General features: G+C 31.7%; 1 protein-coding gene across 1 annotated transcript in view; it reads right to left on the bottom strand.

Moving 5' to 3' along the window:
- The window catches only part of kn (EBF transcription factor knot), a 74,252-nt gene that overhangs the window by 53,660 nt on the left and 7,081 nt on the right, over positions 1 to 13,511 (bottom strand). Inside the window, exons 3-5 of the mRNA XM_068761366.1 lie at positions 11,589 to 11,745; positions 9,493 to 9,556; positions 6,987 to 7,042 (exon numbers count right to left, since the gene is read on the bottom strand). Of these exons, the coding sequence (XP_068617467.1) occupies positions 6,987 to 7,042; positions 9,493 to 9,556; positions 11,589 to 11,745 (277 nt within the window). The remainder of the gene's footprint in view (positions 1 to 6,986; positions 7,043 to 9,492; positions 9,557 to 11,588; positions 11,746 to 13,511) is intronic.

The raw sequence follows: 13,511 nt of genomic DNA, 5'->3' as shown, positions 1-13,511 counted from the left end.
TTAATATTGACGAACAAAATACACTTAACAGTTTGTTTATTATAAATAATAAGAGTACATTCTAGTCGGTTTATTTCGCATCCATCGTCGTCGTTTCATACAAAAGAAGCCCACAGTAAGGTATAGGCCTTCCCCAAAAATATCTATGGGGAGATGTACCATAATCACCAGGCGGGTTGACGATAGCAGTATGATACAATGTGGCACATAGGACGCTGTTCTCGTCCTTAAGTTAGTTCAAATTGATTACAATTTGTTATTATGTCTAAATAAGGTCATAATTTTTTATATAGATTACGAAAAAAATACTCTAAATGTTTATATAATATTATTCTGTTCAAAATCTTCCGCGGGAAGCTATAATTGTGTGAAAACATGAATATTCTTTGTTAACTTAGTCGTAAATTCATAGAAAAAAATTGTATCAAGAACCAAAGAAAGCAATTTGTTTTACTTAAAGGAGAAAGCAAGAACTATATGTGACGCACCGATCCACACAGATACAAGGCGTTATGTGAGAGTAGTAATCTCGCAGCGAACTAGTGAACATTTTTCAAGTTGACTCCCTCAAGTCCCCCAGGGTGAGTCGGGGCGAGCCGACGATCCGCGGCGTTGCCACTGTGCCGCAAGGGATTCAATCTCATGGGAATTAGTGGAGAGTCAAAAAAAACATAATTACTAGTATGCACTACTCTAGTGGCTATAATTAATTGTCAACAATCTAAACAGACAGATCTCGTACGTTATATCAATTATCTTTAAAAGATTGCTTACAACAAACCTTTTTTAATATTCGTGATGTTCTCTGTAAAAGGGTTTAATATGTAAACATACGAGAATTAGACATTTTTTTAGAAATATACAATTTTAAACAATAATGAAACAAAAGTGGGTAAATAATAATACTGTATAAAAGTCCATGTTGTATAATTTAAATATCATGAAAATGAATTATTGGGAATAGCTTTTTATATTGGAAGAAAAAAAGTAATGATTTCTCGTAAGTTTAAACATATGGGATATTGGTAGCTTTTAAAATTATATTTTCACAAATGAAAATCGGTATTATTTATGAAATGTCAAGTTAAAATTACAGCATGTTGTAAACATTAAAACAACTAAAAATTAATGGTAATTGTAAAATTAGATAATAAATTCGCGGTGTCAAGACCATGCTACCATTGTCCTAGATTTATAGAGAAACGAGAAATAAAAATTTCTTTACAGAAATAAGGAGCAAAGATGCAGAGCGCTGCAAACAATGTCGCCTCGTGATTTACATGAGCGACAACGCAACTGTACTTTAGAATTTGAATACACTGAAGAGATTTTTCTCTCTTTTGTTAATTTTTCAGATATTGAACAGTAACATACTTTTCAAACTACATCTATGTCACCGAGTAAACAGTGTGCAACTCTTCATGCACTTAAAACATTCACAAACTTATTAACTTGCTTATAAATAGACAAATGTGATAACAAAAAATTTAAAATCAGTTTAATTTTTTTTTTGTTTATGTAACATTTTTGAACTTGTGGCTATAAAACAACTTATATTTAGAATAGCCGCCAGTTTTAATAAGGCCTGTTTAGTTTAAAAAAAACTTTCGGCATAAATGAAAGAAGATCAGAAATTCTAAGTTAATTTACTTACTTAAGCCGTAGTATTATTTAAGCCGTAGGACATTCACTTCTAGATATCATTCGATGACCTTTATATACCGTGCAGATCCCGGTTCCGCAATCTTATGTCAGATGGAGTGAATTAAAAGTGAAACAGAATGAAATACATCCTATACAAATACGATTTGACCAAACGACTATTATATCTGGAACTTGGTGCTAAATAACAGACATTAGAATATGTACAAATCCGAACACTATACCACTAAAAAGGGAAATTAATTTAATTATGCACAGGAAGTTACGATATTAAATAAACCGCTAAAGTGCCTTATTCAAGTTATGTTTACACTGATAAGTTGCACTGGCAATGCAATAGAGGCGCCGAGAAATAAGAACGAGGACATTAAAAAGCCAAGAGGAGCTGTGATTTACGTAGCGTCGGTGCGCCCGCGACAAAGGCGCCTCCTGTACATTTGCCAGAGTTGCGTAGATATTTTTACTGTTATTGCTTCTGCACCTCGTTCGATGTTTAAAAGTATTTTTTTTATCAAATTCTTATAACTTTATCGTTGAAAGTTCTTACCGTTTTAACAGACACTTTAAAATTCTGCTACACCTTAATTATATTTTATATACGATGCCGAAATATTTTTTTTTAGGTTATATTTTTTAATCGTTTCATGAGTTACTTAATACGTTACAATATGAAAAAATGGTTAACGTTATCGACTATGGCAAGAAAAATAACTAGCCAAAATTTCTGTTAAATGCGCTTCTAGTATATCCATCAAACACATCAAGCTTATGCGGTTAAGAAATAATTTATCCTATCCTTACGAGGACCTAAAAATTAGTTGTGCATTTTATTTAAAGGCTCTTTGAAAATATATTCGGTTCGATGAATAATGCAAACGGGTAAAGAAAATCGAAGATAGTGGTAACCGAGTGCATATTATTTTATTACATAAATATCAACGAAGAAATAAGGGTGGAGTTAAAAAAAATACTATATGTAGTGAGTTGATATATATGCTTTAACATTAAAATTAGTAATTTCCACCAACGACCTGCATATCTTCCCGTAACGTGATCATAAGTTTTTACAGCCTTTTCGGCCTGTGACCAAATAACTAGTAATTTTCAAGCTAACAAATTAATAATGAGATGTTACGTATACATTTGCTTCCGAAGCTCATTTACTCAACAAAAAGTTCTAAATTAATACGTTGTTTGATCGTTGTTAAGTAAACACAATCACCGAGGCACGTGCGACGCGCGCGCCTCGCTTTACAAATGCACGGTGATTGTATGGGATTTGCGCGAATCTCATTCCGGGTACCACGAGTCAGTATCTTAAGACTATATTCAAACAGAGGGTGGGCAGATTGATGGTTTTGATATTGATATGATTGTGATTTAGTGTGTGAACAATAAAGAAACTATTTTATATCGTGTACCTTTAGAATTTGGGCCTTTAAGTTGTTGGATATAAAAATTGTTGTGTTGTAAATTCAAATTTATAAGATAATGATTAATATAATAATAATATTAAACGTGAACTAAGAAAAGCTTGGATTTGGTTTGTCAATGACAATAAGAATTACAACATATAGATATCGTTAGATATGCCAGAATTAGCGATCTGTAGTATAATATTATATACTGTACAGGTTATTTGTCAGTTCATTTATTCAAGTTGGTATTAATTCACTTGAATGAATCTACCCAATATAATGAGATATGACATTGTACGATAGCAACTTTATGACTTACTATTGGATAATAGTTACGCGCTTTAGTAAGATCAGGTAAATAGCACTTTATATTTATATATTTGAAATTTTCCAGCTTTTATAATTGAAATTAAATATAAAGTTTAGGTTAATTTAATTTAGATAAAACATTTTATGTAACCTGCGGCTCACATAGATTATTTTTGTACCTTTTTTTAGTTTATTTACTTTTTATAATTGTAAAGATATAACATAACGAGTTATTAATTTTTAAATAATCAAATTTTGATTGACAGAATAAAATTTTGTATCGAAAACATAGATATAACGAGAAAAGTCACAGTCTTGATTACATTGCGTGTACAGCTCGCATGCACCACTCAGCATTAGTTGATTGGCCGTGTGCCCTGACCTAACGTTTTAATACAATTAAACTAACCGCAACTCTCTATTATCTGGACGCCATCTTCCCGCAGTTTTTAGTGAACGACTGTTTTGCGTGTCAATCTTCACTGGTCGCATGTTCTCGAAATGATTTAAGTGTATTGCTTTTTTGATAGTAATTTTATCAAAACAGATTGTTTGAAGTTACTCTTCTTCTCATTCGTGCATCCTCGTCAGAGTAATCGTGGTCATGCCCCGGTCGGTGCTGGTGCCCCCACTGCTTTCACTAAACGTCGCCACATATCTCGATGTTAGGCGGAAAGAGAGCATTCATTTACAGACTTAATTGTTAATTCACAACTGATTTTTTGTTTTAAGTTATTATTACTTTCTATTCTGACCTTGTCATTTTAAATAATTTTTCTTTATGTACGAAACTTGAAATTAGTATAACTTTACTGAAATACTTTTTAAAGTTAAATATTTGGATATTTTTTTAATGCCAAAAATGTCCACGTGGGTAGAAATACTCTTGTTCCTGTTATTTATCCAGAGAACGACTATCAAAGCGATGTAATATACATTCTTGCCTTAGAATAAAACTAAAAATGGTGCGACTAAGTAACCGTAATTGATAAACTATATTTTTAATTAGATGAAGAAATAGTGAATCAATCTTATTAACTATGGAATAGAATTCGATTGTTGGGAATTAAATAACACAAAACAAGTCTACACTATATTAGGTATCAATAAAAGTGTTCATCGTTTACAGCTTCATTTAATAAATACTCAACCATGTTGTGTTCTGTAAATATAATATAATAAAGTATATTCCAAATGAATGAAAAGATGATTTAGTACGTTGTATTATAATAAGAGAGGGCTATGTTCCGGGTTACTCTACGAGGTTGTATCTAGAATGGGACATCCGAAGACTAAGGAAAGTTACCAACATAGCCCAGTTGATTGACTATTTGAAGTGGCATTGCATAGGCAACATATCACATACAATATGTAGCCGTCTTAAAGTTCTGGAGTCGCCCCATAATGTGGTTTGACGACCTTATTATACCTTGTAAAGGTCGTTAAAAAACAATGAATGCATATCGCTTTGCACTGCACCAATAGTAAGTTTATGGAGGAAGCCAATGTCCAGCACTAGACGTCTTACGACAGAAATTATGGTGATGATGATGATTAAATATTATGTAAAAATACTTATCATAACGTTATTTTTTTAAATAAACCGTAATCATATTAATACATGGTTAAAAGTATTCGTAAGGTACAAAATAATGGATAAAAAACTAGTGTTCATAACTATTTGCATGTATGCAAATAGTTATGAACTATTTGCATACATGCTTAGATACACGCTTCATCAATACCCAAAAATATCAATAATAAAATTATACTTGTTCAATAACGTAAGTAATTAAAGGTTTGATCTTATAAGAAAATCCACACAAAATTACAACGATATAACTCACTACGCCTGTGAGCAGTGTAACGATAAGTATAAGACGTACGCCGCGAATCCGCTGCACCTACCCCGTACAAACGTACGCAATTCCGTAATTCTTAGTTAACAACGTTCGGCCCGAGTTAATTATGTTCACGGCATAAATCTTTCGTAATTGGCCTCTTGTTACACAACACTAAGAGCTCGGGACGTGTTGAAATTATATATGTGGGGCACACGGTGAAGTTTCATGATGGCTTCATGTGCTAAAATTGTTATTTATGTAATAAAAGCGAGCGTGATAATTGCGCCGTCTTCGGCCAGGCAGCCTTTGTATGCTTTGTTCAAACATCCCTATACTTAGTTTAGTAAATACTTTATAATCAAAAGCTCGTTCTCTTGTTAAATTTTGGTTTCTCAACACGTAAACTATAGGACATGTCTTTGCCCGCATTTTGAGTTATTGACCACCGAATCGTAAAGAACTAAAGACCTATTATGACCATAAATTATTCAGGAGATTAAAAATTATATAGATCATAAACATGTCTGGGATTAGCATCATGCAGATTTTCACGAGACAAGTAGACGAATGAAATGTCTTTTATATAATACTGCTTATCAGTTATTGGAGTATGTATTTTAAAAAAAAAACATCTTAAAATCTAAATTGAAATATTACATAGCAACGTCATTAGTTATCTTATCGATTGATAGATGAATACACAATCATCGTTCAGGTCGTTTTTCAACCCTTCTTCTGCCAATCAAAATCTAAACATTTGTGACGCGGCGATTTAGTCACAAAAGGTGAATTCGACACCCGTTCGCACCCGATTCGAAACCGGCGAAATTACAAAAGTTTAGTGAAATAAAATTGCAACACGAGATAATGTTAATGATTGTTCTCGAACGCAAGCCAATTCGAACGATGGAGGGCGTGCGGATTAGGGTCTAATCGGGCGGCGGCGATGAAAATCTGCCACCCGCCACGTGACCGAAGCGTGATCGCCACGTGCATCACCCACGACCAGGGGACCCAGCACTGCCCACTTACTAGTAACATGTACCGGTGCACCGACTTAGCCGGACGTACTAAGCATTGGTTTCAAATAAAAATTAATCGCATCGGAAAATTGCGACGAGTACTGGCTCCACCTTTTATTTATTAAATGCTATCTAATTCGATAGAGTTCCAATTAACAATAGTAGAATTTGCAACTCATTTAAAAATAAACACAATTTACATGAGGTACTTTAAATAGATCATTTAGTTTAATGATTTTGTATCTTAACTATAAACAACAGTTAATTACAAAAACAAATATTTGGAATGTTTTAATGCTGTGAATAAGTAATGGTAAAGCATTAAAAATTGCTCAGCAAATTTGTAAAATTATTTTACGTGATATTTTTCGATTATATTCTAACATAAATGGAAAAGCATTAATAATGGAATAGCATATTTTCAGTTTTTTTTTCTCGCAATTATTTCGGTTTGTCTTCATAAGAACCCTTGAAGTAATGCATTTTATTAATATCGGTAAATAACCTTTATTTTAAAAAATAGAGAAGCAGCAACTCTCAGCGATTTAATTCAGTTTAGATTTGATTAATTGTATGTTAATTTTTGATTGTTATGCTGCAAAATTATATCGCAAAAATTTTAATAACAAAGTCCTGTAGTTAATACAAGTTGTATGGTAAATGTATCAATTTAAAGATTATAGTCTCCTGATATAATTAGTAGCTAGAAGATATTTTACGGAACCCTTTACCTGTTTTGTGACGGAGTCAATGAGACGCACGAAGATGTCTTGCTCTTGTCGGATACCTACAAAAGAAATCGTTATGGTATTAAGTTAATAATAAAAATTCCAGAAAATTATTTTTATAAAATAATTTATTAATTGTTTAAAGTGTGGTGTTTTAATGTTCTATGTAATAGATTTTTACACTTATACGTTAATTAAGGCTCTTGAAATGTGTTCTCAGAGAAAAATGTTTCGCAAACCACGGACTGCAAGACGGACCAATAAATCCAATCTTGACCAGTTCAAGATTAAGTCGGGGCTCTCCATGACATGCTGCCAAAAAATTCTAAGTCCTTTAGCCCACATTTCTCGCAGATAACTTTGACAAACTGGTTGTAGGGAGAGTAGATGGTAGAAGACCACGAGAGGGATTACGTGCCCGCTGATCGGATCAAGTCAAATCAATAACTCCCTCATTATAACTACTACTCTGATGGAAGCTAAGAATCAAGGCGGTTCAATAAAGACACGACTTTCAGTAAAAAAGAACAAACAACTGAAAATAAATAAACTTAAAAAGTTTATAAATCGAATAATATATGGTTAATATATATGTGCATAATGGTAGTAGCATAATATTATTTAAGAAACGATAAAAATTTTTAAACACATCGTACTAAAGCATCCCGCTTATATTTTAAAGCATAAATATTTTACTTCTGTAACGGCTTCAAGCAGAAAGGTTTACACATAGTAGCAATAAAGATCGTAGCGCGCTGACTACGAGCGTAGCACGCCGTAGCAGTGTAGAGGCAGACTGCACAATTTGTTAACCTCCTAAAATTGCCTCCACATGCTCTCCTCTTTTTTCCCTTTTCACGCGACAAGAATTAAAATAATAGACATGGTGCGGCGGGAAAATTAAAAAGCATCGCGTTAACGGGCCTCATTTTGTACGTAATTGGATGAAACAGTCGCAATACACGTATTGTGTGAACATTTCGGATACTTTCATTTTAAATAGAAATTTGAGAATTTAGAATTTTACTGTTGAAATTATCAACTAGGGAAATGAAGGTATCTATAGCTTAATTTGAATGATATTACTTTGTTACACTCTACTACACAGATTCAGTGAAATGTAACAATTATTCTCCAAAGAAATAATAATAAACAGTTAAAATATTCTTATTACGTTTCGATACATTTAAACATAATTTAATATAGATTTTTAATTAATAATGTAACTTGATGATAAGTGCTGGTTATTTTTAGAATCGACTTTTATTATAAAAAAGGTCGAAAACTTTTTAAAAGGAAGGTATGTATATGTGTTACGAGTCAACTATCGCTGACTATTGCTTATCATGACAGATATAACTACTAAGGCTGCAAATGTTTACAAAGCCTCAATCGAATACATTGTCCTCTACCCTGCACTGAATACCTGATTTCACAACGTAACATTTTAGGCAAACACAAATCAAAAACAAAAGTTACTCGAACTTGTAGCCGCTGACCAGAATTTTTAACTTTTATAAATTAAATACCGTGATACTCTAGATTGCAAGATCCAATATTATTTATTTATTTTATAATCAAATGTATTTTTTTAAAATAACATTTATATGAAAACAGTTAATATGTATGTGTGAATTATGACTTTTATCAAAACTATAAGAGGTTTTTTTTAAATGCAAAATATTGGATGTGTCAGTGATTGTAAAATAGTGAACCGTCAAGAAGGTTATCAAAAATTAAAATAATTTATTCGCTACCTGCCTTAGCTGCTACCCATTTGTATTAAGGTTGCTTGATATTGTGTTTATCTAATGCTATACCTGGGCACATCGACGAGACAATAGACAAGCCGAGATGACAATGGAAGCCGCAGTAAAGGCAATGTTTGTTTAACTCCTGAGCAGTCTCGGTGCCTACGCTTCTTAAGTATTCTATGCTAAACACTCGAACGTAAGAGCTCAATAAGTTTTAAACGATTGAAATATAATTTATAATAGTGAAAATTAAGTTTTAATCCGAAAACCCTAAAAATGTTGGTAATAATATTAGTATATTTTTTATCGACATCAGTAAAAACTAAACACAAAAGACTTTCTTTTGATCTTAATTGTTACCAATTGTCACTGTCATGTAATATTAATATATTAAATCCTATTATAGGATAAGCCTGGCAATGAAATACTCTACTATTACTAAGGATGTTATTACAATGACCAGAAAAAAACCGTTTGAGTTTATTGCAGGTTCTTCTGAGATCAGTGTGTGTTAGGAATCCTCAATGTTTTAAGTTGACGGATACTTTTTAGGAGGAGTTCAATCGGATTCTACTTTCTATCGAATTAGATTTTTCCGGCATTCTACGCATGACGAACACAAGCGTTGACCATAAATAATGTAAATATAAAATATGTATAAATTTCGAGACTTTACGAGAAACAACTGCACGGTGTTTTGATTACTAAGCATTATAAATAAGGATTGAAGTGTTTAATCAGAATAAAATGCTTACCATTAGCGTATAACAATTGGAGTCTATATTGAATTCCATTATTAGTCTTCTGTCCTTCGGCTTCCTAGACAAAAAGATAAAAAATTCTGATTAAAAACAAAACATTATAATTGTTGTAGTTTATTAATTATAGTTTTTTCAGTCATGATTGTTTATTTTACTCCAATGGTTATTTCTTTAGTTTACACCTTTTAAGGCTAGTTAAAGAATTACAATTACATAATAAACATATTTATAGAAAACTGTAAAATTATTATAACACTGAGACTAAGCGAAAAGTTTTTTTTTAAATTACAACAACACATACTCGACGTACGTACATCCTAATAAATATGAATAGTTTCAAATATAAGCATAATGGCGAAGTACCTAATCTAACTAGAAATAAATTAAGTTTATACCTTTCTGTAGGCTACATTTAATTTGACACACATTTGTGGGAGAAAATATTTACGTAGACTTACGTGTAATATCTCTGAATTATCACAGTGTATATATCTCAGAAATACATTTACAGTATTTGATTTTTAAAAGCTTTATTTAAAGTTTGGGAATGAATAAGTCAACTACAGTAATATAGTAGATAGTAGAAATGATCACAAAAATGCCCGTCTAAATTTGTTATGACCTCTTTATTTGACATTTTTCTAATGACACAAACGAAGTTTATAATTTTTATATTCTTTTTTTACTGTTGTTGAACTACGAAAGCTTGTAAGAGCAGTTATTAATCTTCGAACAAAATACTTTATCCTTTGATTTTATAGTTTTAAGTCTCAAATTATCGTATACCACCGGCATGGCGAATCAAATTATGTAAATCTTCATCGTATACACAATAGACATCGTGTCGGTCCGAGCCTGATTGATGGACATGCTTGATTCACGATAGCATCGATGTTTAAAGGATTTATTGATAAGCGAATCTTAATGTCGTTTGTTTAAACAGACGGCAAAAAATAATAATTAAATATTAAGTTTAATTTTTGTCTGCCTTAAGGTGAATCATCTCTTTACTCAAAACAGTATATCAGAAAGTCATGTTCATATTAACAAATTTAAAGGTGAGCTAAGCGGCAAAGATGATTCATTAATTTATTAACTCAAATCATAATCTTCACCATTATTTCAATTGCAAGACATTATCAGCTGGGCTGCTCTCTTACAGATTTTCAATAGGATAGGTTGGAAGCGGCCTGCCTCCAGCGTTTTCAGACGGCCTTAACAATTTTACCGAGGATTATTTTTTTTCATCTAAGTATGTCTTATTCTGTTATGTATGCTATAATAGTTCAGGAATGTATCGTAAAAAGGATAAGATTAAACAATGTCATACAACGAAATAATTATTTCTAGTTTTTAATAACCTTATAAATTGTAGTCTGGGGGTTCAGGGGTCTAGGGGTCCTAGTATCTCTAGGTAAATCCAGTCTGGTCCAGCTGATCTAAATTGGCCTTCCTAAATACTCATGAGAAGGCTGAATAAAAACCAAAAACCTATATCAGAAGCGGTATGAAAGATTTTTAATTTAATCTAATTTAATGCTGTTTATTGAACGCGTTATATCAAAACGAAAACCATAGAGTTAATAAAATAAAAAAAGTACAATGGGCGATCTTATCACAGAAACAATTGCTTACATACAACCATAGTATGGAAACAAAGGAAAGACAAGGTACGTATAGTCAACGTGTACACTGAGATAGTTAAGTACACAATAAAATTATTTATCATATCCTATTTAAAATTTTATAAAAAAACAATCACACTAACTTTAATACTCAAATCGCAATATATATAATATAATAAAACATACTCATAAACTTCAGTAAATAAAGGAATTTTTAACTAAGTCAGGTGATCGGGAATCGGATAGCTTATATGTATTATTTCATAAAAAAAACAAGAAAGAAACTAAGATAGACATCAATTTTACCTATAGACATATTTTAATTAATTATTAGTCATTTTGACATGTTCTGTTTTAGAAAAAATTTTTGATCTTGATTTGATTTCTTGTTATTGTTTTATATGTATAATTGTGGTGTAAAATATATGTTTATCTATCTATTTATGCAACTTAAAAAGAACTTACTTGATCCTTTTCAATAAATCCGATGAAGGCAGTGCGCTCAATCTCGACGGGTTGTCCAGCACGATCGTACAAAGCGACCACGAAGTGGAAGAAGTTACTTTTGCGCAAGTTGCTGGGTGGTTGCTTTTCGAAGTGCGCCCGTCCAACACCCACGCTACTGTTAATCGATAAAAAATAATTACTTTACATTAACAATAAATATTTACCTCTTTTTATTATTAGATGTCTCTTAATTAAGCGAACTAAATAAATAACCCTTCGACCCACTTTCGAGTGGAATTCCGAAAAGTATTTTCCGTAAAGCTGACCTCTACTCGGCGAAAGGAATATTTCTGAATTTCAAATATCTAAGCCTTATAGTTCCAGAATTATCGGTATGAGTCAGGACATAGACGACAACCCATTGTATCAATAAATATATTATACATTAAACAAAATGCAGTAACACTTTGCAAGTAAGTGCGATAGATTATAATTATTCATTGTTTACACATTTAATAAACTTCTATGTTATAATATTCATGTACATTTTCATGTTGTTATTCTTATTTTCGTTTTGAAATTTATTACACAATTCAACATGCGCACAAAATAATATTAAGTTTACACAATAAAACAATAAACATTTATAGTGCGTTTATTTCATCCACAAGTTTTTCGCTAATACCCAAAAACTTTTTCACTATCATTAACAATTATAATCTCTATACAAATAAAAATGTACGTAAACCACAAACTTGGTATTGGTTACGTTCAAAACTAGAAAAAAAATCTCCGGTGTCACAAGCGTAGTCATAAATTTTAAATTCCTTTCACGGCTCCTTTATATTGAGCCGCTGTTTGTCAATAGAAACGGCGTCTCCGCCACCAGAAATATAATGTGGCTCCCGGTAAACTGTCCGCATTGAACTCGAAAACAATGGAATAGATCATGTTACTTTTAAAATTGATTTACGATGGTCGGTTTCGAACGAGAGTTGATAAAAGGCTTCCCTTTTTGCTACTGACCGTTATGTGACATCTAAATCTTTAGAAATACTTATTATCAGTTTTGCAAGTCATGTTTTAGACGCACTATACTGCAAAGTGAAAATTAGCTACATTGACCAAAAATAAATAACTTTTTTATGACTAGACCTCGTTAGCTCTTTAAATTTCATAGGTGAATCTGTAAAAGTTAAGATCATTAGTATTAAGGACTTTCTACTTCCAATCACCTGTATAAAGTTATCACTTTGAAACATGTTACATTATTTATTTTTCTATTTTAATGCAATAGATCATTAACTTTTAGCAGCACAAAATCAGCAGAAACAGATGGTAAAAAATATTTGATTTTAATATGTCGTAAATCGAATTTTAAAGCTGCCTGTTCATACTATATTATTATTACGTTATATTTTGTTTCTGAAACTTCTTTAGGATAAAGTGTGCCATATATACATTGTCAGCAAATGAATTACACATCCCTTTAAAGATTTTGGAGTAAATTATAACCAATCACTCGTATAAAAAACTAGACAGTTAAAAACATAGTCTTACAAAATTAAAACTATTGAATTGAACTCGTTTATTTTGTGAAACAATAAATCTTAATAGCCGAAGTATCGATTATACAAAATAGAGTGATGACACTCAAATAGTGCCACCCGCTTCGATATCGACATATGGCACAACGTGCTCTTACATATTTACAACGACGCTCTTATTACTTCGCGTTAAATCTTAATTTTGAACTACAAAATTTAAAAGGTATTCAGTAATCGCCTAATAAATTTGTCAACGAATCATCAATCGGGAAACTATTCTTAGTTTCAAGTTCTGTAGACATATATACCACTAAAAAGGATCATTGCTTATAGGTGCAAATATTTAAAGAGACGAATGTTTAGCTTCATTGCTGTCAATCGATAATTACTAATT

The sequence above is a fragment of the Battus philenor genome, unplaced genomic scaffold (assembly GCF_028537555.1).
Source record: "Battus philenor isolate CCGP_79_NKW_IND1 unplaced genomic scaffold, ilBatPhil1.0.hap1 SCAF_14, whole genome shotgun sequence".
NCBI lineage: Eukaryota > Metazoa > Arthropoda > Insecta > Lepidoptera > Papilionidae > Battus > Battus philenor.
This window is presented reverse-complemented; position numbering and strand designations above follow the sequence as displayed.